The sequence below is a fragment of the Strigops habroptila genome, chromosome 2 (genome assembly GCF_004027225.2).
Source record: "Strigops habroptila isolate Jane chromosome 2, bStrHab1.2.pri, whole genome shotgun sequence".
Classification (NCBI taxonomy): Eukaryota; Metazoa; Chordata; class Aves; order Psittaciformes; family Psittacidae; genus Strigops; species Strigops habroptila.
The window spans coordinates 101,296,997-101,322,865 of record NC_044278.2 but is presented as its reverse complement, the minus strand read 5'-3'; the positions used below and the strand labels follow the sequence as shown (position 1 = coordinate 101,322,865).

Below are 25,869 nucleotides of genomic sequence, written 5' to 3'. Positions count from 1 at the left end.
CCGGGAGCGGGGCGTGCCGGGCCGGCATGGCGGCGGGGACGCGCCGGAAGCTGCGCAGCAGCCCGGCCGGCGGCCATGCGGGCTGCGCCGAGGCAGCGGCCGCCGAGTAACGGCCGCCGCGTAACGGCGCGGGAAGGTCGCTGAGGGGGAGCTCGGGGCTGGGGCCGCCAGCGCCGCGCGGGGCGCCGAGGCACGGCGGCGGCCGGCAGGTGAGAGCGGGGCCCGCAGGCCAGGCGGCCGCCGCACGGGGGTTGTGTGCGGCGCCCTGATGGCGACGCGGAGCCCTTTGGGAGGCGGCGGGTGCCTGTTCGGGGCTTGGGGGGCGGGAGCGGTGTCTCACGGGTTCCTGAATGCCGACTGAGTATTTCATGTCAGTAGCTGTGCGGTGAGGGCGTGCGGGGCGGCTGGAAGCACTCGCTGGTAAAAGGATGCTGTTGGTGAGGTACTAGCGCATACACGTGTGTATGTGCCCGCTGGTCAGTGTTGTTGCCTTCCGACAATTGACTCCACAAACACTTTTTTCTTCTGCAGTCTTTCCATAACATATGGATCACTCTGGATGTGGATTAAGAACTGAGGAGGCTGTTTAACCACAGCTCTGCCTGCAGCAGCTGAGCACCTTTAGGTGTTGCAGAAAGGGCAGCCGTCGGCACAGGGGCCAGCACAGCCCTGGCAGCGGGCACCCCACACCCCTCTGTGCCGCGTCCCTTCCTGAGAGCTTGCATCTCTCAGCCACATCTATAATAAACTGCACTAGTTTAGGTTGTATTTTCTTTGCACCAACTGACATTTTTTCGGAAGGACTGAATGATTTGTCAACAAAACGGGTAGTCCCTATCGCTTGTCATGTGGCCTTGTTGAACCTCATGAGGTTTGCACTGGCCCACCTCTCAAGCCTGTCAAGGTCTCTGGATGGCATCCCATCCCTCCAGCATATCAACTGCACCACTCAGCTTGGTGTCATCTGCAAACTTGTTGAGGGCGTACTCAATCCCTATGTCATTGACAAAGGTATTAAATAGTATTGGTCCCAGTACAGACTTCTGAGGAGCACTGGTCATTACTGGTTTCTACATGGGACATTGAGCCATTGACTGTAACTCTGAGTGCAGCCATTCTACCAATTCCTTAGCCATCTAACAGTCCGTGCATCAAACCTGTATCTCCAGTCCTCCACCTTTTCCTTGGTTTCAGTCTTCTGCCTTGTCAGCTCTGCAGCTCATCAGACCTTTTCACAGGCTAATTTAACTTACTATAAGAGCAGAAAAACTTGTGCTTTACTGAGTTTTTTGCTGCTCTGTGAGTTCAGCTAGCTTGTGGAAAGTCTGACAAAGACGTCAGCTGTTAGAGAAGGTGGGAAGAGGGAAACGAGGATAGAGGAGACCTCCCTGTTCTGCAGCAGTGACCCATTAGATCAACTCATCTACTCAATGAAACATGAGCATAACCTTAATAATTATACCAGGTCCAAAGCATAGTTTGTTTTACATTTTTCAAGTATCCAGGGTAAAAGAAGGAAAGTAACATAAATGGTTTAAAACATGGTCCAGTAAGCTTGAAAGTGCATTCCTGTGTACTTTCCTATCTGTAATGTGGAATTTACATGTTGCTACAATGGCTTGTTTCAGCCCTTAATACATTAGTCTTTTAATTGACTTGGTTTTTTTGGCAGTTGTTGACCTGATGCCCGATTTTTGTACATTGTGCAAAGATCACTAGTAACTTGCTGTAACATTACGAATACTGAAAAGTGCAGGCAAGCCACTTGGTACCACGCTACGTATCTAGCACCGTCAGACCTGTTTTATTTGCTTGTTGAGTTTATGTCTTTGAAATAAAAGGACAATTAATACTTAAAGTTTATTATGTTCATAAGTGCAGTAAAAGTCCTTACTCCAGTACTGTAGTGCTGGGTGATTACAGTTGAGGGAGATGTTGTACATCTCGGAACAGTATTTAAGCTTTAAAAATAAGAGCAGAAGTATCAGAGAACATAACAAAAGCCCTTGCTTTCCTTTTGAGAGTGATGACAGGGAAAACAGGGACTTGCAAAGAAATAAATGTTTTATAAACCCAAGGCAAGCTTAGAAAGGAATAACCTGCAGGTTCTTAGTGTTGCTAATCTTGAGTGTGAGTTGTATTTATGTGGTGAGAAATTGCCTGGAGTTCCAGTCATGTGATCTGTGTATTTTATTTGCTCTGGAGAGCTGAGACTGCTGCAGGCCAAGGAATTGACTAAAAGCCCCCTGAACAATAGTTAGAGACATTTTCTTGCCTGCTGTAGGATGGGGAGTAAAGTTATGTGTTTTAGCATGGCTGATCTCTGCACAACTTGCATTACGAAAATCAGGTTCCTGGCTAGACTAAATATATCGTAATGGAGTTGTGTCACAGCGTGATAGTGATATTGCTGCTGTGTGAAAAATTGGAGAGCTTGCCTTTCCTTTATAGTCCACAAGCTTGTATACTTTCACCTAATTCATGAATTTTTAGCTAGGTTGAGCCTGGGACAATGCTGTTTCTTGTACACCTTCCAGCTCTACTTTGAAAACTAAACATGCTCTCTAAAGCATGTGGGTTCATATTTTTATGTTCTCACTATCCGTTACCACCATTAGTTTTATAAGTCAGGGTATACTGTCTTCACATGCTGCAGCCTGGTAGTTTTGGAAAGTGCTGCTGAAGACATTGAAAGTGTCGATAGGACACACCATCATCTGATATTGACCCTTTCAAGTTGCTGTTGCGGACCGATTTGAAATGACTTGTTACATTTTCCTACTGAACTGGTTTTGTTCATGCTCTGTTGGTTTTTAGTATTCTGTCCAGTTCTGTAGGGTCTGTCCTTGCCCAGGATTATAAATGGTTTTGGGTTGAGCTGGTATTTACGCAGGTCTCCAAGAATGCCCTGGGAAATTTCTTTTTTTGAAATGAACTATAATCTGAGTTAGTGCTGTAGTGTAAGAAAGGGTTGAAAGGGCATCATGATGTGGGAGTGGATGTTATTCAGTGGAAATAATGAAAAGGGAACAGTCGTGGCTGAAGGAAAGGTATTACATTGATGACTTCACAATTTAACTTACCTTAACTTCCTCCTTAACGCCTTAAGGAGGTATGCATTTATTCTAGTTTGTTCCATATGAAATCAGCAGGAGCAGAACGGTCCCTGTAGTTCTAAACTTCAGTGTTTTTCTGTCTGATTCAAGGTTATTGTGGTGTAGTTGACAAAGGTATAGTTAGCCTCAGTGCCAGTGAATAGACTTAAGGAGCTGCCTTCTGATATACGCCCGGTTCATACTGAAGTTGTTCTCCACAAATACATTTCTGTGTATGTGTGACATGTGAGAAGACCAAATTAGGCCCTGAATATAAGAAATCATTTGGAGTAGAATATTCAGTGTCACTTGTAAAATATGCAGTAGAGTTATATAGGAGTGATAACCGTGGAAGACCTCTAGTTTGCTAGGAAGTCTATAATAGTGTTAAAATAACATCAGGAGAGGTTTCCAAAAAGTGACAGTAACAGCAGGATGCCCTTCTTTAGTTAAGAATTGTTACGTTTGCAGGACAAACTTTTAATAGTTTAGTATGCAATAAATTCACTGGTTTGAAAGATGCAACAGTGGGGTTTTTTTTAAATGTTCCTCAGCAGCCATCTCTAACTGTATGGGATCTTGTTGTACCCATGTTTTTTGTTCTCTCTGAGGGTTAGGTGCAGTAAGCAGAGATGCCCAGGCACAATATCTACATTTCTGCAAAGTGTAGTGTACTTGGAAAACGTGAGACCTTGTAGAGTGCAAAGAATAGATAAGATTGCAAATTCAGGGCCTAAACTGTTAAATCTATTACGTGACTTAATGGAAAGTTTTGAGTTCATAATCTGCACTAGAAAATAAGTGTTTTCAGTTAAGAAAATACTCTTCTGAATTAATTTCCTCAGGATATACAGGCTGCATTATTGTTGGTATCTTCTCTTTTTTTTTTTCTCCAAATTTAATCTAATTTTTCTTTAATTGTTTTATTCACTTCTTATTTTTCAGGAGTCTTTGAAAAAGCCTTAGTGGTCATGACATTGTTACAAGTGAAATAAATTAGCCAGTGGCTCAGAATGATGGATACCCAGAAGACTACAAATGGTTTGCAAGTGATTGGAGAAGGGACTGGTATAGGGAAATCGACACTCCACATGGTGGGGTATTTGGGAAAAGTCAGTTGAAACTTGTTTTACATGTGTGCAAAGTTCATATTTTTCTCTGCTTTGAGAGATTTTTAATTGGTCTTAATTTTGCAAAAAACCAAAAATCTCAAAATTATTTTCCACGGAAATCTATAACAATGGCGAAAGATTATTTTAAGTAAATCTGTGCCTATGATTTTTTTACTGGCACTATTTTTACTGCTGTTTGCATTCCTGTTAAAATTTATTTGTCTTTCAAAAGATCTGAGCTTGTGTTCCCTGGCAATAAAAGTCCTGTGGTTTAGCTCAAGTAGAATGAAATGTTGCATAATTGTGTTGTTAAAGATGCCTTATTAAATATTTGAATATTTAAATCGAAAGATAAATTTATTTTAAACACTAGCATATGAATGTGTCTCTTGTAAATATATTTTAAAAATCTAGTTTACTTTTTAAGACTGTGTTACATATTATATTTAGAAGTTGCACGTTGGTTTTCTATCTTGGTATGTATGTATGTCTTACCTTGGGATAACATATGAAATACATACATTTATGCTGCTTTTTCTTTTATTTTATTGTTTTTTTAGAATTGTAATCCCGAGGAAACAGCTGCACATGAGCATTGTCCAGTCTGCAAAGAGAAGGGCCAGATCCAAGTTTTACGGACTTACCGCATTAATTTTCAAGAGTCCATTTTTCTTTGTGGAAATCCTCAGGTATTACACTAAGTAACAGGTGTTTTGATTGTGCAGAGGCCCTTACCTTCAGCATTTACACCTCTTTAAGATCAGCATTTTGGTGGTGGTAAGCAGTCTGTTGGAAGAAGAAGCCTTTGTTGCCTCACTTTTCAACTGCTTTTTCCCACTATAAGTGGGGAGGGTATAGCAATGCCATATGGACTGGTGCCTTTAAATGAGTACAGAGTAGACTAGATATGGGTCTTTGAGTTGCTTTTCCCATCCTTCCCTGCTTCTAAATAATGATATTGAGGAATACAGGGTCATTGTCTGAGAAGCTAGGGATCAGGTCAGGAAAGCTAAGGCCCAGTTAGAGTTGAGTCTGGCCAGGGATGTCAGAGACAAAAGGAAAGGCTTCTGTAGGTGTATCGCAAGCGAAATTACAGACTGGGGATAAAGTGAGCCCTCTCCAGAAGGAAACGGGAGAACTGACTGCCCTGGATTTGGAGAAGGCTGAGGTTCCCAATGATTTCTTTGCCTCAGACTTCACTAGCAAATGCTCTGACCACAGTGCCCAAGTCTTGGAAGACAGATGCAGGGACTGTGAGAATGAAGACCTTAGGCCCACTGTAAGAGAGGATCAGGTTCGAGATGATCTTAGGAACCTGAACGTGCACAAGTCCATGGGCCCAATGAAATCCATCCGCAGGTCCTGAAGGAGCTGGCGAATGAAGTTGCTGAGCCACTGTCCATCATATTTGAAAAATCATGGCAGGTGAAATTTCCCTGGAAAAAGGGAAATACAACCCCATTTTCAAGAAGGGGAAAATGAAAGACCCAGGGAACTACAGACCAGTGAGTCTCACCTCTGTGCCTGGCAGGATCATGGAGCAGATTCTCCTGGAAACCATGCTAGGGCACATGAAAAACAATGAGGTAGTTGGTGACAGCCAACATGGCTGAATGTATCTCTTGATTTCACTAAAATACCACTTTACAGAAGTCCTACATTACATTTTAAGAGTATGTTTTGCACTTTTTTTAGCTCTTGTTCACCTGAAATTGCTTTGTAGATTTCACTGTAACTTTCTTTCTTTCCTTTAGTGTATCTACCCTCTTGGTTATAAACCATTGAACAGCATAATTACTTCTGCTGATTCAGAAAATCATCAAGTTCCATCTACTGATAAGAAAAGGAAGTTGTGTGATGTCAGTGACTTTTCTTCTGTTGAATCACATCCAAAAAAAGCAAGAACGAATAATGTGGCAAATGGTGTGCACAGTATCAATACAGACCCTGTTGTCAAAAGCTATCAGAATGGTTTATGTCTTCCCAAGTCAAGCCTACATGACGTGTTACAAAATGACCAGCAAAAACCTAGTATCAGTGTGGAGGCCTGCATGCAGAATGTGGATTTTGAAACAACCACAAACACCAACAACTCTAAAGCAAGTCCACCTAAGACTTCTAGTCCCAGAACTCAACTCTTCTCAAATTCTGAACTTTCCTCAACAACACCTGAAATTTTGCTCAAAGGTGATAAAGGTTCCGGTAATAACACAGATGTATGTCTTCAGTGGAGAAATGTGCATAACCTTTGTTGGTTAGATTGTATTTTGTCAGCACTGGTACACTTACAAACATTAAAATTTGCTTTAGCAGAAGAATATAATGATGGAAAATGTTTACTCCAGGAACTCTTAGCAAAATATAATCAAGCAACTGTTCTTCTAAATACGTGTAAAAGGAGTAAAGTAAAAGGTGAGTAAATTCAGCTGTTCATCTGCTACAAATATGTGGAATTTAGTACAGTTCCCTTAAATATGCCTTCATTCTACTTCAAGATCACAAAAGAATGAGTTGCAACTCGTTATCATGAATTTGCAGAGTAGTATGCTTTATCTAGCAGAATCCCAGTAACCTCTTTTTCTTGGGCAAATATGCATGCTTTGAAGGCATTAAACATTAAGTATATCGTGAATTTTTTATTGTCATATCTCCCATATGAAATTTGTGATTTTTTTTGTGTAATTGAGCTTAACTTTGTTTCCTTCCTGTCTCATGGTTAACGTATTAGGATGTTGTTCTAATCTTAATCTACAAAATGATTTCTGTTGTGGCTTATATCCTTGTATAAATGGGCCTTGTTAAGAGGCAAATCAAAAACAGTAAAGCTGGGAAAATATTTTGGCTTCTGGCTCCAGCTGCACTCATTGAAGGAATGCTTCCCCTAAGGTCTGCAAGCTGTGCTGTGGATGATAGCACTTCCTAACCTGTTTCAGTCAAAATTGGTCAAACACATTAACCTGGTTCATATCTTCTTGAAAGGGTTAGTGAGTACTCACAGGTGCAGCTTAACAGGTTTGAGGACTGTGACCTCCAAGCTCGGGGGGGTGATGGGCAGCTGGAGGCAACCTTCTGGGCAGCACAGCTGGGTCAGAGGAGGATGTGTCACTCTAATCAACAAGTACGGCCTTTGATCGGCTCCTGTACTGTGTATTCAGTTTAAGACTCTAAGATCTGTTTGTCTTAGTCCCCTTGAACTGACCCACTGGTGTCTTAAGTCTGAAATTCTAAGACATCATCTGTTAGAGAATTAATACTGATCTCTGGTTAGCCAGAGATGGAACCAGAGCCTTTCATTCAGTTCCAGTTGCTAAGTAGCCTGGGGCAGAGGACCCATGACTGGTTTTTTGCTTTCATAAATCCTATCCCTGTGTTTCTGTTTGAAAACAGATATAAAAAAAGGATAGGCGATAATTTAATAAATAGGAGCTGTAAAGCAGAGCTAACAGAAGGAATTACTCAAAAGGCAGTTTTGGTGTCATCCCTGTGTCCAAACTAGCAAAAAGATTCAGTGAGGATTGCAGCTGTCAAACCAACAGGCCGGATGGACTTGACTTCCTACAGCCTTTATATTCAGGGGCTGTTCTCAGCTGGTTTTTTACCTTCCCTTGGCCATCCTTTGTGCTCCATGACAGCTGCGTATTATTTTAGAGATATTTTGTTTTGTCTATTGCTCATAGAGAAGTTCTGGATACAAACAACATGTTATGTTGGGTCCAAGGTTCACAGATTAGCATGGGACAAGTGGCATTGGTAGGGATCCTTTAGCAGCCGCATCTATGCACTGCTTGTGCAATGCTGACACATTTACATTTATGTTATAATTTGCTTTATGGAGTAGCACTAAAGGCATAAAATAAAACAGGATATAAATAATTTCGATTTAAATTCCATCCACAGCTTCACGCCATAAGGTCTTTCCCCTGAGTCTCCAAATGATCCTAAATTCTGTGGCTTTTGGGGAAGCTGGGAACTGTATTGGAACCAAACTTTGCAGCTGAAGATCGTCCTGCTTAATTTCTAATATCTGATTGCACAGACAATTCTACACCCAACACTGGATCTCTTCTGCAATTTTGATCAAATTTTGAAGAATCCATTTAAATATTTAATGGCTGCTTATATAAAAATTAAGGGTACCTTTATCAAATCGGGCCAAATGTGCTTAATATGGATTTGGGTCGTACTTCAGGCTCTGGTTTGAAAATGTTAATCAGTGATAAAAATAACTAATAATACCTTTTTTTGTGAATTCCAATAATAATGTCTGGGTCACAACCATCAAGTAAAGGGAATTTTTCTTCCCATTATCTTAACCTGAAAGAGGACCGAGCTATTAAACCAGCCTAAATCATAAAGAAACATGTAACACTCCCCATGAAAGTGTGTGCAGCTGTGTTCTTCCACCATGTGTTGCATGAGGATTCCGTTATAGTAAATTGGAGCTGTTAGTGTCACAATATTGCCATCATTACATGTTCAAAATAATGAGTCAGAGCCACAGCGCTCCTGGATGTTTCTAATATCGTAAATATGTGTAGTGTTTTACTTTCAATTCTGGTTTCTAAGCCTTTAGAGGGGAAACTGCCTGTCCCAATAGAGTGTGAAATTTTAAGGGTCACATCCGGCCTGGAGTAGTGATACAGCCACATTCTTCCTTCCTCTTGGCCACTCCTGGGGACTCCATTTACCTTCTCCTGCCAAGGTGAAGAGTTTGTTCTCTGAGCTCCTGTGTCTCTCAGCCTCATCACCACTGCCTGCTGCCTTTCACCACATTCTTATCTTTATTTGTCTTTTCTCCCCATGTCATAACCATTATTTATTTCCTGTGTGCATCTTTTCTGCCTGTGGCCCTCATTTGATGTGAGAGGTGGTGGTTACCCCCTGTTTCCTCCTGGTGGGCTGTAGACAAAGGCACCTCCCTTTTTGGCTTTAGCTGTTTTAATAATAAGGTGGTCTTTCTGAGTGAGGAGCAACTAATGAATTGATAGCCCTTCATAGTGGTACATGGTATTACTTCTCCCAAGTAACAAGTGCTAGGACAAGAGGAAATGGCCTCAAGTTGTGCCAAGGGAGGTTTAGATTGGATATTAGGAAAAATTTCTTCACCGAGAGGGTGGTCAGGCATTGGAACAGGCTGCCCAGGCAAGTCGTGGAATCACCGTCCCTGGAGGTATTAAAAAGATGTGTGGATGTGGCCCTCAGTGACATGGTTTAGTGGTGGACTTGGCAGTCCTGGGGTAATGGTTGGGCTTGATGATCTTAGAAGTCTTTTCCAACCTAGGTGATTCTATGATTCATGGTTTGTTTTTTTTTTTTCCCCTTTCAATAGGCATTTCAGGAAAAGTGTGTTTACATATATGAACTATAGTCCCAGAACAGCATTAGATAACTTTAAGAAGGTCATATCTTTCCTGGGAAAAATAATAGGTGTATCAAAAATTGTTTCATCCACCTTATGGTAAAGAAGACATACTCTTTTACAGGGCAGGGGTTTGGTGGTCCAAAAATATTCTGAGGTAGTTCATATACTCTGCTTTCCAGAAATCATTTCCAGGAACTGCTGGAAAACAAAGTAGTTTATTTGGCAACAGTGGATAAGGGATTGGATGAAGATTGTTGTGGAGAATAGATGCAGTATTTATTCTGCTCCTCTGTGCAATTTTTAAGCATCTTTTACATAAGTTGTTTTTAAAAAGAATTAAAAGCAGAAGAGCAGCAAGAAACTTCTTTTTTACATTTTTTATATACATAGATTTTATAAGGAATAAATATTTTTAGCAGCTATTCTAAATCCTTCAGTTTGTGCAAGTTATGATCACGATTGTGTAGTAGAAGTTATATTCTTGCTTGTACTTAAGGAATGTATTCGTGTAGAAAAAACATGTTTTATTATGAAGTGTATAACATTCAAAAGCATGTAAGCAAATTTTTGCACTTTTGATCTTTAGTTTTAAAATCTTCCCTCAATCTCTGAATCTCCAGGGTTTGTAATGTGTGGTTACACTGTCATCGAATCATAGGATGGTTAGGGGTGGAAAGGACCTTAAGATCATCTAGTTCCAACCCCCTGCCATGGGCAGGGACACCTTCCACTATATCCTTAAATGTTGTTACTATCTAACTGTTGCTACATAGTCAGCCATAATTTAAGTCAGGTCAAGTAATTTCTGGTTAGCAGACTGCAGTAAAATGTGAATAACTTGTGTAAATTCTTCTATAATTTTCAAATCAGTTAATACCAAACACTGGCTGTTTTACCAACAGTTTTAGGCAAGCGTGGGTCAATATGAAAGGCATTAGTTGGCAGAGAATGAGTGCGTGTTAGGGGTACATATGTGTGTGAAAGGGTGGGGGTGTTACACATAAATACATGAAGACATATGTATTTTTTTCTTCAGATGCTCTTCCAAAAGCAGAATCTCATCTCAGTGAAATCAGAAACAGAATGCTCACACAGCTTCAGGCTCAGCTTAGATGTGAATTTGGTAAGTAATTAGTGCAGCATCTCTGTATTTACTTTCAGGAAACTCTCCATGTTATGCCTTGTATATCAGTACATAAAAATATGTATGTAGATATGCATGTAAGGCATTTTTCACATACCTGATTCTTACTGGTGACATACACGTACTTTACAGTGTGATCAGCTGTTTTGTCTCTTGAATGTTTTTGACTTTCGAGAGCATAATCTGGTCTTTGTAACTATGCTGTACTCAAGAAATTGTCATTGATAACAACCTAATAACATGGATCAATCTCTGTGCTGTGAGGATTAGAAATACAGCCTCGAAGGGATAACTGGAATTAATATCATAGCAAGAAGCTTACTATCTTCCTTTTTGAAGTACTGAAAGCTGATTTCAGATAGTCAGTGACTGTTTTTTCTGTCCCGTCTTTGAAGGTAAGAAGGAGAGTCCAGTGTTTGCACTGCCTCTACTCTTACAACTGGATCAACAAGCTGAGAAACTATTCTTGCATTCATTTTCATGGAAGTTTGAATGTGCATGTTGTGGCTACAAATACCAGAACCGGTGAGATTTTTATTTAAGTAGCTTCTGTATAACTGTTCTGTTTACTGTTTTAAAATCTGCATATAATAGTTGATTTTCTTTGTATCTCCAGATCTCACCAACACCTTAAGCTTTTTGGTGAAGTTTTAAGTGATCTGCTTTTTTAGGCTAGTGTTTGCAAATAGTTTACTGCTATGGCATGTCTTGGGAAACCATGTTGTCACTTAAGAAAGAAATAATAGGTAATTTTGTGAGTCCCTGGCCATGCTCACTCTGAGATTTTGCTGAGAATTGTCGTGGTTCTAACAAATATATGCCTAGTACCCTTTTGCTGTTGAGGAATATCTGTAATATGCGTTTGGATTACAAAGAATCAGAGATTCTCTCACATGAATTATCTATTTTAAAATAGTATTACAGGGAGTTAGTTTCTTGAGAATTGATTTACTTCTGTGTAGCTGCAGGTACAAGCTAGTAATTTAGGCTCCTTTAAAGTAGGCACGAAAAGAGAGACACCTTCAGAAGACAGCTCACTTTACTTGAAAAATACCTGTTTCTCTCCGCTATCTTAGGTTTATACAATAGAATTCTAGATCCACAAGTGAGATGAGATTAATGCTGTCTGTTACACTGCCAGCTAATGTATAGTCCTGGTTAATAGGATGTGTTCAAAGGCCTTTGTTACATACTGTGGTTGGTTTTTTTAAAGTTGAAAAAATAGGTTAGGTTGAATATAAAGGAAGTCCTTTCTGTAGCTGGTGAATGAATATACTATGTTATTTCACTTTAATATCCCGTACATTGTATTTTTATACAATATAACCTCTGTGTAATCTCTGCTCTCAGTGTACTGTTTTTTGAAAACAAGACCTTGTATAAGATGGATTGTGAGGTAATTTGTTGCCTCTTCCTCTCTCCTTGAGATTCTGTGTTAGCCAGTAAATTGCACAGAACGTGGTAAAAGGTCTGTCTAACGTTGGGACGGAAACAGACATTACATGCTTAGGGAGAAAGAGCAAATAATGTGAAACTGAAGGCCACAGAGCTGCTGAAAACAAGTGGTGGCTTTTGGAATTCACACAAATGGCATGAATATGAGTAGAATTTGGCTTTGCCTTAACATTTTTATAACTTTTTTCTCCTAATAAAGTGTGTATATTTATTGTGTTCTGACCAGCAACTCAACTTACTCTTTTTTTTTCTTTCTTTTTTCTATTTTTGTGTGTTTTGTGGTTTTTTTTTTTCACTCTCTGTGTGTATCCAGGTTTAGGAAAACACTAACGACATTCACAAATATAATCCCTGATTGGCACCCACTTAACGCTACTCATGTTGGACCATGTAATAACTGTAGTGATAGATCTCAAAGAAGACAGATGGTTTTGGAAAAGTAAGTTTGAATATGTGAACTCGAAAGTAAAATACGTAAAATTCTGAGACTTAATTTACTGAACGTATCACTTTCAAAACCAAAACTGTTATCTTGGGTTTGCAGAGGTTCTAAACATTAAATTCTGATAAATGCTTTTTAAGATTTTAGATAATTCTTAAATGCTGAAAGGACAAATAGTGTTTAATAAACGTGAAACAGAGAGCAGTTTTTAACACGCTGACCAGTGCATGTGTTTGAGCTACGTCATAAATACTTACTACCGAGTAGTAAATATAGACAGCTGATATCCAGTGTCAGCTATTTCACAACCCCTGCCATTGGTGGATAAAAATGTTGTTTGATCATCCATTTACTAGTTGGACTTCAGAACAATGTCCTTTCCTATTGTGGTTATGGCACAGTTGTGTCCTATTTTTTTCACATTTTCCCCACTTCAAAAATCCTTTATGTGGTATTGATTTTTCCCCCTAATCCATAACAAAATGGAATATCCAGTTGGGGTATTCTTATCCTTTGACTACTGTGCAATCTGAAGAGTCCTGTGTGAGAGCAGAATAGAAAGGGCAGGACTCTTTGAGATACTTTTTCATGAGGAACTTTTGCCACTATTTTGTTGAAATAAACTGGTTCGTTCTTGTTTCTTTATTAGAGTACCCTCAATATTAATGTTACATTTCGTAGAAGGCTTGCCACACAACAACCTGGAGAACTATTCATTTCAGTTTGAAGAAAACACCTACCAAATAACGTCTATTGTTCAGTATCAAACAGATAAGCAGCACTTCATAACCTGGTCTTTGAATTCTGATGGTAAGAACCATAAATTCTATTATAATACTTCATGAATCTACATCAAATACTGTTTTAGGGGTTACTGCAATACTCTCAACAGTCCATATATAAGAACAAGAATTTCTTTTGTCTGGATTCTAAACTTCATATTAAAATTTTGTGAATAATTGTGGGAACTTTGTTACTCAGGGTGAAGGTTTCAGTTTGCTTTAACTGAAAAAGTGTCTTGCCTTACACTGTACTTGCTGGCAAAAGTTACTTGGGTAGATTTGTTTTCTGTAATAACCTTGTAAAAGTTAAAAAATACAGTGTGAGCACAGCTGTGGGACATAAGGTGTTTGTTAGTTTGAAGTCAGTTATTAATCCATTCTTGGCTGAAAACAGAGGAACCTGTGGAACTACCAGCATTAATGAAGTTTCTTTTCATTTTTGAACTTTTTTGTGCCTGAGGGGTGGGAGGTACAAATCCGTGTTAGAAACATGACTGATGGTGTGATGGTTCTACCATTGATAGGAACTTCATAATCAGAGAAGATGAAAAGTTGATATTTTGATTCTCATGTTTCTATAAAGAGAATGGAGTGTAGTGTTATCGAGGGTGATAACATGAAAATTGTCTAAATCATAATGCCAGAGTTTAAGAAGTAGGAAGAGGAAGCAGCTAGGAAGTGCCTAGTTAGGAACATCCTATACATCCTATATATGTATTTTTAAATTCTTAAAGCTGTAAAATATTTGCTCATGATCTATGGACAATTTGCAGAAGATGATGCAGATTATTAGATGAGCAGGTTCTCTTAAACCCCTGTGCCTCCCAGCCAGCCAATGTAAAAGCCTACAGAGAAACTTTGTTTGAGAGCTGTCTCTTTACTCAGACCTGTGCAGGTATTTTCAGACAAGATCAGTCACATCATTAGCTCAGATAAAAAAAACCCCTTAGCTTACTTTTTTTGTGTTGACCTGCTCTGGCCTGTAATAATATTGCTGCAAATTCTGCTTGTGTTTGATCTTTTTACAGTGAAAATCTCCCAGTTTTCTCTGATGTAATAAAGAATGGAGAAAACCTTTATTTTCTGCTTATCAGGGGAATGGGGTAATAGAAATACTTGACAAGAGTCTGAGGATAGTGACTTCAATTTTAAGTCTTTGAGTCTGTACACTAGTTGCTGTTTATTTTTCAGGAAGTTGGCTTGAATGTGATGATTTAAAGGGGCCATATTGCAAGAGACATACAAGTTTTGGAGTTCCTCCTTCAGAGATTCATATTGCTATCTGGGAAAAGAAAACATCACACGTGTCAGAAGAACCAAATTCACAGTTCCAGAGTAGAAATATTGAAGATTTTCCTCTCAATAATGTACAGTCAGATTCCACAGTGTTACACTGTGGTTTTGATAACACTGTAGACAGAATACCTGCAGAACATGTCAAAGAGGATTCTATGAGAAATCCAGATAAGAAGCAGCAGCGGGTAGCTGAGGATGAAAGTATCGTTCCTCGTGGTTTAGAAAATCTGGCACATGATGATCTTGCAACACTGATGCTTGAAGAAATTCAAGTTAACTCAGAAGGTAAATCACTGCCAAATGGGCAAGTGGTGGGAAATAACCCTGTTGTTGAAATGGGCACACCCCAACAGCAGGAATCAGCTTTTTCACCTCACACTCTGTGTACAGGAGAGTTTGCTGGAACTAGTCTAACTATGAGCAATAAATGCATGTTATATGAAAATTCCGGCATCTGCTTACCTCTAGAAAAGTTGAACCCAACAAATATTACTCCTCCTGTGCCCGAAACCCACCACCCTGACCCATCTGACTCACTTGCTCAAAGAACAGATGGCAGAACTGATTTGCATGGATTAAATTCAGAACTACAGCTAAACAAGAAGTTGTCACCAGTAGAGAATATTATACAAAAATCACCTGACTTAAAAGATGCAAGCAAAACTGTAGTGAATTCTCAGGTTGCCAATTCTGCTGCTGCCAATAATTCTTTTCAGCCTTCACACAAAGACCAAAAAAGAGGATTTGTAGGAAGCTGGGTAAAGAAATTATTAAAGAAGAATACTTCTTTTATGCCTTCGAGTGCCTCAGCTCTGAAGAATGAGAGAAGTTGCAGAACTCCCTCAATGCAAAAAATAAGTGAGGTGCAGTTGCCAATTAAGGGAGCAAGTAACTTTGGTGGATTTCAAAGCAGAGGTACAAACAAAATCACTGAGGCCCTGAAGTCAGTGGTTCCTCAAAGCAATAATATTCATCGTTTATCAACTTTTAGAGGATTTTCTCAAAGCACTCGTCTTCCAACAGCAAGTCATACCACTACTGAAGGTCCAACATGGACTAAGTCAGGAAGTACTTTAGGTACCTCAGGTAAAGCTACTCAGTTCCAGTCACATAGCCATAACTCTGCGAAGGCAGAGGAGTCAGAGAGTGACCAAACAAAAAAACTTCGGCTAAAACTGTTAAAAAAACTTAATGCTAAAAAGAAGAAGTTGGCTTCATTAGATAGGCTGGCAGTGGAACAGATGAAACATGGAAAACCTGTGAATGGAGATAAAAGCACTGCACCACAGGCAGAATCTCACAACGACAGTGAATTATTGCAGAGCTTTTTAAGGGAGCTGCAGTGTCAGATTGATGCTGCAGATAATGCATCTGAATTCAGCACAAACTCTGTATCAGGGTGCACTAACAATGATGAAATACTGGCAGAGTTACTGTCCCCTACTTCAACTGTTGCTTCCTTAGAGGCTCCAAAAAGTGAGGATGAATGTATGTATATGGAAATGGTGGATAGCAGTGTTCCAGCAACAGCGTCTGATGAGAAGACCAGTGTGCCACATGCAGCAGTGACAAGTGAGGACCATAATTATTACAGTCCTGGAAAGGACAGTAATTCAGAACTTCATACAGTAAGCAAATCCAGTGTGAAAAAACTTGCTTTTGAAAGTCCTACAAGGGAGGACATCCTTGAAGACCTGTTCTCCATTTCAGCACCGAGCTCAATGGCAGGTGACATAGACTTACCTCATTTTGATGAAACTTTGTTTGAAACTTGGTAAATATTCGGTTTCTTGGGTTTGAGTATTTTTCAATATTATGTATATTTTGAAACAAAGCACTATTAAATTATATTTTCTAACTAGTTTAATTGCACACTGGCTGTACTTGAACAATTTCTATTTGAGGTTGGTTTTTTTTTTATTTTATTGTAGCAGACAAATAAGGTTTTAATGCATTTTATTATTCTGAGAAGCAGTTATTTTACCTGTCAGATATAATGATGACTTTTAACTAAAAGCACCTATGAGTCTTAATTTTTGCTGCTTTTAATATGGAAAACTTATCCATATTCTACTGAGTTTGAGAAGTAATAAACTTCAGTAGTCTTCATGATGTAATGGTATAAGAAATATTGTTTAGGTAGTAGTGATCACCCAATTCATGAAGTTACTTTGTCTGACATTTAAGAAAAACCCCAAGAAAACAAAAGTACCTTCTGTAACCAGAGATGTTTGCATCCTTTGATACAAAGATCATTTGCAACACTAAACTGGAGGCTGTTATTCTGCTAGGAACTCTGTTCTCAAAATTACTGTTGTGTAAGCTCACTCTGATGTGTACACCCCTTGGATCCAAGGAAGGGCAGATGCATGGTAGACATTTTCCTATTTAAAGTTAGGGCATGTATTGAATTTTCATCCTGGGTAACTGAAAATACAATTTGGCAGAATATTCTTCTGAGCCAGGTTATTTTTTAAGTAAAATTACTAAGATTCAGGCCAATGTTTGCAGCACTGAGAAGGAATATCAGATGTAACTGTAGATTATTCATAGCTACAAATTCACTAATAGAAGAAAGGTTTCTAAGAATTAAACTGTAAGTTAACACCCATTACTGTTGTCACTAGGAGATTTTCATGGCTAGAACAGTGTACCCCATCTATATGTGAGTGTGCCAAGGAGAGGCAAGGCCAATAGGAAGAAAATAATGGAAAATGTGGCAGTGCAGCAGTGAGTAAGCAGAGGGATTCACATCTTGGTGTTTCTGGATTTGTGTAGCTTCCATTTTGATGGTTGGGAGTCTTTTAAATTCACAGACACAGACCTCAGGATATTATATGCTAAATTAGATTAGCTGTACATTTTTCTTGCACTTGAAAATAACAAGATTTTTCTCTGCAAGTCTTTATTTCAGTCATTTTTAGAGGTATTCTGCATTTTTTTCATTGATTTGGATCTCAAGTTAAAAGAATTAAATCCTCAGTCTTGCTCTTCCAGTAGGTGTAGTTGAACGTATTTGTTATTACAAGGCATGGCTACAGATCTAAACGGTCTTGGATTGCTTGAACCGGGTTCAAGAAGTGTTTGAAAAACTGTCAGTGGCACTGAACTCACCTTGCCAAGCTATTTCTGTTGCAATTACATACACGTTTATGGAACTGGCACTTCAGGCAAGGAATGGTTTCATTCTTGAGATACAAGTCTTTGTAAAGAACTTGAGCTCCGTCTTTGTTTTCAGTGTAATTGGTAACGTTACAGTAGAAAACAAATCCACGGATTCTGAATGCAAAGTGCCGGTGTACAGCTGGTGAGATATTGGCCTGTTTGTGAATTCCCTCATTAAAAATCTTAAAATGCTGACCAAAATTAGAGTTTGATTTATCTGTGAATAAACCAGGTGCCTCTGCAAGACTTGAGGGGGGTGATAGGATTTTCCTGTGGAGTTTTGCAACCAGCGGTTTCTATATATGTAAAACACTAACAAGCGTTGTGTCTCCCACCCCTGACCACTTGTAGAGGTTTCCCCAAGCAGTGGGGAGCTGCTGTGAGTGACTGAGTGGCAGCTACCTGCAGCTGTGGAGTGGCAAGTCTCTCACTGCTGGCTCCAGACATGCCACAGACCCAGGGGTGAGTGAAGGGGCAAGCCTGGAGTTGGTGGGATACAGAATGCACAGGGCACCACGAGGAAGAGACCTCCTGATGTCAAGAGTCCTCAGTCAGCAGCTGCGTGGATACAGCATGGGTACACACACGTATAAAGGCTCCAAGAGCAAATAAATAGCACTTGAGATTAAAGTAAGTATAAAACTAAATCTGTTAGTGCTGCAAGTTTTTTGCTGCCTTTTATTTTCCTGAAATAGTTCACTAAAGATGATGCTGTGCAGCTTTGTCTGTTTCCATAAATGTTTTACCACCTCTGATCGGGTGCAAGTGAGGATTCAGCTGAAATTGAATGAAAACCCCATGACCAAAGCAAATGTTGGAATTCAGTGGTTACTGGACTTCTTGTTTTGAGACTAGCCTTAAAATGCAGCTTTTTATTTGCCATAAAAAGAACACAAGGCATTGTATTAGTTTTCTGTCAATTAGAACGACACTAGGTGGGCATATAGCAAATATGATTAGTGAGCAGAAGTTAGTCACTGTATTTTGGTGGTTTTATCAGCGTTACAGGGTATATTTCCAAAAACCTAATAGCCTTGAGCACTTGAATGTGTGATATTTTACATGTTTCTTCATCTCTTGCGTCACATAATATTGTCAGTCTGTGTCTTCTGATTTGGGAAAGGCACAATCGTGGTACTTAGACATTTACAGATTTTAGTTCAGAATCAGCTCTGGCGCTTTGATTCAGATCTTAGTACTTTGTGATATATTCAAGAGTACAGGGGAAAAAAAGGGCTGTCTCTCACATCTTTCCTGCAATGAAGCAGCCCATCTGCAAAGGAGCTGCCTGGATGGATTTTTAGCTGTATACCCACTAGAGCACTGATCTAGAAATTTGTTGTGGTGCTGATTACAAAACCTGATTTTCATCTTGATGTTTTTCATGGCTGGCTATTGCCATGTATTTTTCCAGCATTGGTTTTTGCTGTAAATAATTATTCCCTTCCTGACAATGTATGCAATGACAACTATTGCATCCTGTCTCTGTTCCTTTTGCAAAGCTAAACAGCTGCTATTCTCCAGGTAGCCCTTTTGTGCTTAGAGCAAAGCACGTTGGATTCCGAGCAGATAATCCAGCTCTAGGTGCGTGCTGTGCTTTAAAGTCTGCCAGGATTCAGACTCGGAGTGGAAGAGCTTGCAGCCTGAGCAGAGATCTAAGACAGCATGCAGACAGAGCAAGAAGGAGAATAAGGTTAACAGGATTCCAAGGCTGATGGAGTGTGCACCACTGTGCACAAAGACAGTGTAGATGTTTACAGGGGGATGCTGAAGCTGCACAGCAAAGGAGATCGCGGTGAAGCCATGGGGCTCATGGAGAAAGCAAATTCTGGGGAAGGAGTGTAAAGAAGGTCTGGATAACCCGCTGGGGCTGGATGCCTCCAGCTCATGTTTTCTAGAGAGTCTGAAGAAGCTCTTGGGAGATGTTTCTCCCTGGACATGGGTCTGTATTACTCTTTTATGTAAATGACTATCAAAAGGGGCTTCTCTGATGCCCAAGGCAGGGTTTGGGAGCACGTGGCAAGGAGGCATCTGCCTGCTCCTGTTTACAAAAATGGTCTGTGGTCCTGGTGACTGGTCCTGTTGCAGAACCTGTCAATGCAAACGTGGAGAGGTGGAGACCTGAAGAGTGGGAGAGTCCCCCATTATTTTATATTCCTCTGTTAGTGGAGTGTGCGTGCTCAACCTTGTTGGCTTAGAGAGAGGATGGCCCATAATTTTTATGTACAAAATACGTATTTGAGCCTTTAAACAGTGTTTTAGTTCTTCATACTGTAACTCTACCTTTTGTGTAGGTTGTTTTATTTTTCTATATTCCTATTGTCACTGGCTTGCTCTTTCCACTGGTGTAGCAGAGAAAGATTTAAGTGACGGGGAAGCTGTGAGAAAGAAGTTGGGCACTTGAATTTCCTAATATAGCACTTCATTCCAGTGAGGATCCCTCTGCCTTCAAGCCTTGCTTTGCCCGGGCAGGATAAGATTTCAAAATGCTTTGTGCCGCAGCACCATAAATGTTATCCTTAACGGGCATTATCTCCAGCCCAAACTTAAGTGGTTCCTAGGACCAAATATCTTCTACACCTGTGGCTGTTCAGGAAAAGCAGGTTCAATGCTATTATTTGGTGGTGGAATCATACTATTTTTGAAGCTTTTGCCCTATCTCAGTCTTTCACTTCACCTGAAACAGGAAGAACCCAGACTGCTTTCCCCAGTGTCTTCTTTATGTGCACTGCAGGAAATTTATCCCCTCCCCTGAGACTCGATTCTCCTCCTTTAGGTCATCCTTCCACACAGATGGGGAAGAAGTATCCTTGCAGAGGAGAAGCTTGTGCAGGGGAATGAGCCAACTCTCCCACATAGAGCACCCAGCCCGGCCCTTGCCCCTCGTCCGGGCGGCGGTTCGCCTTCTCCCGCGCGGCGACATGTGTATTCCTCGCCGTGTGGGATCGCCTCCACGCTGTGCGAGTCTTAAAGGAGAAACCGGGGAAATGACGTCCGTGGTGACGCGGGAAGGACCAAAAAAGTGGAAAGTGTTTCCGCCCGGTTTCGAACCGGGGACCTTTCGCGTGTTAGGCGAACGTGATAACCACTACACTACGGAAACTCTCGGCAACACTGTATTTTTCTGCGGCCGCCTTTGACCGAGCACAGGGAGCGCGGCGGCGCTGCACAGATCGCCCTCCCCGGCAGTGGCCATGGAAAGGCTTCTTCCGCCGGACGGCGAGGCCCGGAGCTGAGTGCAGCTCTCAGGCAGCTCCCAGCGGTATAAGGGCAGCGCAGGCTGGACCCAGCCGGGGAGGAAAAAGACGAGGTTACCGTAAAAGGCCACATTTCGTCCCTGGGTGGGCTCGAACCACCAACCTTTCGGTTAACAGCCGAACGCGCTAACCGATTGCGCCACAGAGACGCGCTGTTAGTATTCTCTGCCGAGCAGGTGCTGATGGCCGCGCCCCGCGGTCCCCTTGGCACCCGCGGTAGGTTGTGCTCCTGCGGTTCCTACAGCGCCCCGCGGGTGCGGAGGGGGGGCGTGCTGTGCCTTCCAGCAGTGCTAAACAGCCTAGTTGTGACCTGAGGCTGGAAGAACAGGAGGCGAGATTCATCCCACAGTGATCAAAGACCTTTGGTAATTGTTTGCAAGAGCTGATGGAAAGTGGAAGCACTGACAGAAGTGAGTCAGGGCGAAAGAAACGTCTCAAAGGGGAGCGGAGCGGAAGACCCGGGAATCTGCTGCCCAGGCAGTCTCGCTTCTGCTCTAAAAAGTCTATAAATGAATTATTAAGCAATCAATTTTCAGCCATCTAAAAGGTATTAACGGCAGCTAATGTGAGTTGTGAAAAACAAGTCATGCCAAAGGAGTGTGATTTCCCTCAGGAATGCCAGGTCTCAGAGACAGAGGAGAAAGGCTGGTGTAACCTGCACCTCTCTGAATCCATTGGCCATAGTGGAATGTACCTACAAGAGCTGAGGGCAGATGTCATTGCAAGGTCATTCTCAATCATCTTTGATCATGGCAACTGGGAGAAGAGCCCCAGGGTTGGAGGAAAGCACATGTCACCCCCATCTTCAAGAAGGGTGAGAAGGATGACCCAGGAAACTACAGGCTGGTCAGCTTCACCTCAACCCCTGGGAAGGTGATGGATCAGCTAATCCTGGAAACAGCCTTCAAGCACGTCAAGGACAAAGAAATGATCAGTTGTCAGCATGGCTTCACCAAGGCAAGTTGTGCCTGACCAACTTGATAAATTTCCATGATGAAGTGATTGGCCAGGTAGCTGAGGGGCTGGCAGTGGGTATTGTCTGCCTGGACTTCAGTAAGTGCTGCAATAAGTTACTGTCTCCTGTAAGGTCCTCCTAGAGAACCTGTGGATGTACGGGTTGGATGAGAAGATGGTGAGGTGGATTGAAGACTGCCTGAACAGTTGGACCCAGACGGTGGTGATCAGTGGCTCAATCTAATTGGAGGCCAGTAGCTAGTGGTGTACCCCAGGGATCGACGCTGCTCAGCATCTCCATTAACAATGTGGATGATGGGGCAGAGTATCCTCAGCAAGTTTGCAGACAACACCAAACTCAGAGGAGTGGCTGATCCACCAAAGGGTCCTGCTGCCCTCCAGAGGGACCTTGGCAGGCTGGAGAAATGGGCTGACAGGTACCTCATGAAGTTCAACAAGAAACGCAAGGTCCTGCAGCCGGGGACAAACAACCCCATGCACCAGTACGTGCTGGGTGCACTCAGCTGGAAAGCAGCTTGACAGAAAGTTGAACATGAGCCAGCAATGGGCCTTTGTGCCAAATGCAGCGAATGGTGTCCTGGGCTGCATTACACAAAGCATTGCCAGCAGGCTGGGGAGGGGATCCTTCCCCTCTGCTCAGCACTGGTGTGGCCACTCCTGGAGTGCTGTGTCCAGGTCTGGGTTCCCCAGGACAAGAGAGACATGGACATACTGGTAACACTCTAGCAAAGGGCCATGAAGATGATGGAGGGACTGGAGCATCTCCTATGAGAGAAGGCTGAGAGAGCCGGGACTGCTCAGCCTGGAGAAGGCTCAGGGAGGCCTTATCAATGTGTATAAATACCTGGGCAGCTTGCTGCAGGTGGCCTGGCTTGAGCAGCAGGGTTGGACCAGATGACCTCCAGAGGTCACCTGCAGCCTCAGCTCTCCTGCGGCTCTGTGATTCTCCTCCCGTGACGGGGTGGCTGGTTTCCCGGGCTGCCGGTGGCTGCCACCGCGGTGACGCCTCATGGTATCACAATGGCTGCTGAGAAGCTGCTGCTTGGGAGTGAGGCAGGGAAAGATGACAGAGAGGAAACCCGCACGAGGTAGCTTTGCCACTCATTGGACACTGCACAAACCCTACTCATCAATAACTACCCGGGAAATAAGGCGGGGTTGCCAAAAAAGCTTCAGAAGGGTCTGTCTTGGCCCTGCTCAATTCTCTGATCTCCCAATGGCAGAGAAAATACCAAACGCGCCCATGTTGCTTTCCAGCATCCTGGTGGAGGGGCTCAGATCAAACCAGTCTTGCTACATTGCAGCATCTCTCCAGGGTCAACCCACTGAAATATAATGAAGATAAACCCAAATAACCATTCTGGGGAAGGCAAATGCACAACCTTTGTTACATGGGGTTCACCAGCAAGGCCGGAACACTGCAGAAATGGACTCAAGGATGAAATGCAGCCACAGGAATGTCAGCAGTAACAGCAAAATTTACTCAGGAGAGTGGTGGGTGACACATGAAGGATGAGGAGGAGGCTGTGGCAGGGCCTGGAGGGACTAAGGGCTCTGTCTTCAAGCGCTGTGTTTTAAGCTGAATTTGTACAAATGTAGTATGGAGACAGCAAGGACCAATCTGGGCAATGTGGAGAAGGAGGAGCTTCTGAGGCAGCACTCTGACTGCTCCCACAGTGTCATTCTCCTCGCCATGCAAAATGAAGACAGCATTTAAATCACTGCAGCATTGCCCTTTACTTTGTGTTGCACTTCACGTTTCCAGCTCTGTTCAAGCTCTCCTTTGGGGTTTTGTCAGGCTTTGGAAAGGATAATGAAGCAGACTGATATGACAGCATGTAGTCACACACACTATATATATAGGTACTATATATTTGTTGGTTATGTGGTGCTTTAAGTTTGCAATGCACAGTGCTAATATTAACCGACCAGTCCAAACGGCTTGTGTCCCATTGCATTTATGACAAAGCATGAGAGCTGTGTGTTGCCTGACAGGTATATACAGGAACTTCCCAGAAGCAGCTTTTGTTTTATCAGGAGACACCCTTTCACGGGAGTCCTTGCAGCCGAGTGCTGAGCAGAGTGTATGAGAGGAGAGATGAACATCCCAACAGATATTTATAGATCCATGTTCCCAGTCCTTTCCCCTTCAGTGTGAAAGCAATTCTACAAAAGGATTATTTTGACTGGCTCTTCAAGATTTCCAGAGGAGGAGATTAAACGTGCGGGAAGCCTCGCAGCTCAACTGGAAAAGCTCGCTGGCTTTGCACATTTTCATGAGCTTCACGGCTCTCTGTGGCAAGGTTATCTTCCTCAGACAGGAAGATGTGGATGTCAAACAGCAATGCAGGGAGCGGAAGGGCTGGGGTCTGACAGCAGATGCTGAAGTACCTGTGCCTGGAGAGCATGGACCATGCTGGGTGTTACGGCAGGTGCAGGCACTGTTCCCCAAGCTGTCCATCCCTTGCTCCTTTTTTGCCTACTTGAGAAAATGCCCTATTTCAAATGGCCAAGTGGGATATGATGGAGGTGTCTCGCACTGATCTTTCTCCCAGGTGGACAGCATTTTTCCAGTGGTGCCAACTTTGCCTGACCCAGACAGTGATCCTGTGTGTACCCCACAATACAGGGTACACAAAGGAGACACAGAGCCATCCATGTTTAGGTCTCAGGGGCAGGGAACAATTTAATGTGTAGCTATGGCAGAAGCTGTTTGCAGAGTCATTTTGGCCCCACCTTAGCCCTGCCTTGCCAAGGCCATTCCCCAAATTGCAAAAACATTGCCAGAACCTTCTTTCATCCTGCAGCTATTCCAGCGCCAAGGGGCATGAAAAGAAAATATTCTCCCTCCAAAGGGGTTCTGCTCTGTTGGACTATATTTACAAGTGTTGCTCTGCCGTGGTAAAGGGACAGGACTTCTCCCATGTCCCTCATAGCCTTTTGATTTCCTCTGCTTTTCCTTAGGCAGAGTTCTGAGAGTGATGTTACCCTTATAAAAACAGTTCTTATTTTCAGGCAGCCATACCAAACAGATTCTCTCTGGCAAAGCTGTTTTCTCCCTGTACACCCAGAAATCAGCTTAGCCAGCCCTGGGAGCTTGGGTCAGCCAGCTCGGAAACCTGCTGGCATAAACTCCTCCTATGGGGGTGACTTCAAACCTTAGCAGCCTGATTCCTACCTCCTTTAACATGAGAGTCCTGCCAAATTGAAGCCACCTTTGGGGAGTCTTTGAAAGCAGGGAAGTGTGTGTGTTTTCATGGCAAGTTGGAGCAGATCTCGGAGCAGGCTCATCTGCTTTTACTACTCCTTGTAAATCTAAAGCAAGCTGCAGGCTGTAAAACACGTAGAAGGAAGAGAAGGATCAGTGCCTGCTGTGGGAGGATGACTGGGAGTCATGCCATCCTGTGTCCATGCACAGCTCCTTTCTTCCAGTCACAGTGTTGGTCTCTGCTTGGACAATATTCCTCTTTTGATTTAATTCCATAACCACTTTTAGGTGATGGATTTTCCTCCTCAGAAGATTAGTGGAAGCTTAGCATTAAATACCATCCTTAAATACCAACTATGATCCTGTGCTCAGTAGACCTTTAAAACATAAATTTTGATGCTCAAGTAACAAAAGACTGTTTTGTGGGAAAAAGAGAATAAAATCATTTTCAAAGTGCTATTGGGCTTCTCTCTTTGTTCTTGGGTTTGTTCTTTTGTTGGTTTGTGTTCTTTTTTCCTAAATTTGCCAAGCGTTAAAAACAGGCCAAATCTAAACCTGAATACATTTATGGCCTTG

The 25,869-nt window shown here is 42.1% G+C and overlaps 1 protein-coding gene and 2 non-coding genes across 6 annotated transcripts; 1 reads left to right on the top strand and 2 right to left on the bottom strand.

Moving 5' to 3' along the window:
- Nucleotides 1–10: 10 nt before the first annotated feature.
- On the top strand, nucleotides 11–18,054 carry USPL1 (ubiquitin specific peptidase like 1). Of its 4 annotated transcripts, XM_030477441.1 has the most exons (9): nucleotides 55–209; nucleotides 4,041–4,207; nucleotides 4,768–4,896; nucleotides 5,962–6,619; nucleotides 10,606–10,692; nucleotides 11,109–11,238; nucleotides 12,482–12,607; nucleotides 13,260–13,420; nucleotides 14,584–18,054. In XM_030477441.1, exons 2-9 carry the CDS (start codon nucleotides 4,109–4,111, stop codon nucleotides 16,464–16,466), a joined length of 3,273 nt encoding a protein of 1,090 aa, XP_030333301.1. In that variant the 5' UTR covers nucleotides 55–209; nucleotides 4,041–4,108; the 3' UTR covers nucleotides 16,467–18,054. The 4 variants fall into 4 exon arrangements, with proteins under 4 accessions (XP_030333303.1, XP_030333301.1, XP_030333302.1 ...); XM_030477443.1 differs by lacking the exon at nucleotides 4,041–4,207 and having other exon boundaries at nucleotides 11–209; XM_030477442.1 differs by lacking the exon at nucleotides 55–209 and having other exon boundaries at nucleotides 347–4,136.
- Nucleotides 18,055–20,883: 2,829 nt separating this feature from the next.
- Nucleotides 20,884–20,956, bottom strand: TRNAV-AAC. Its single transcript has one exon. It is a non-coding gene; the product is annotated as a tRNA-Val (tRNA).
- A 229-nt stretch (nucleotides 20,957–21,185) lies between these two features.
- Nucleotides 21,186–21,259, bottom strand: TRNAN-GUU. The gene has a single exon. It is a non-coding gene; the product is annotated as a tRNA-Asn (tRNA).
- Nucleotides 21,260–25,869: the final 4,610 nt, after the last annotated feature.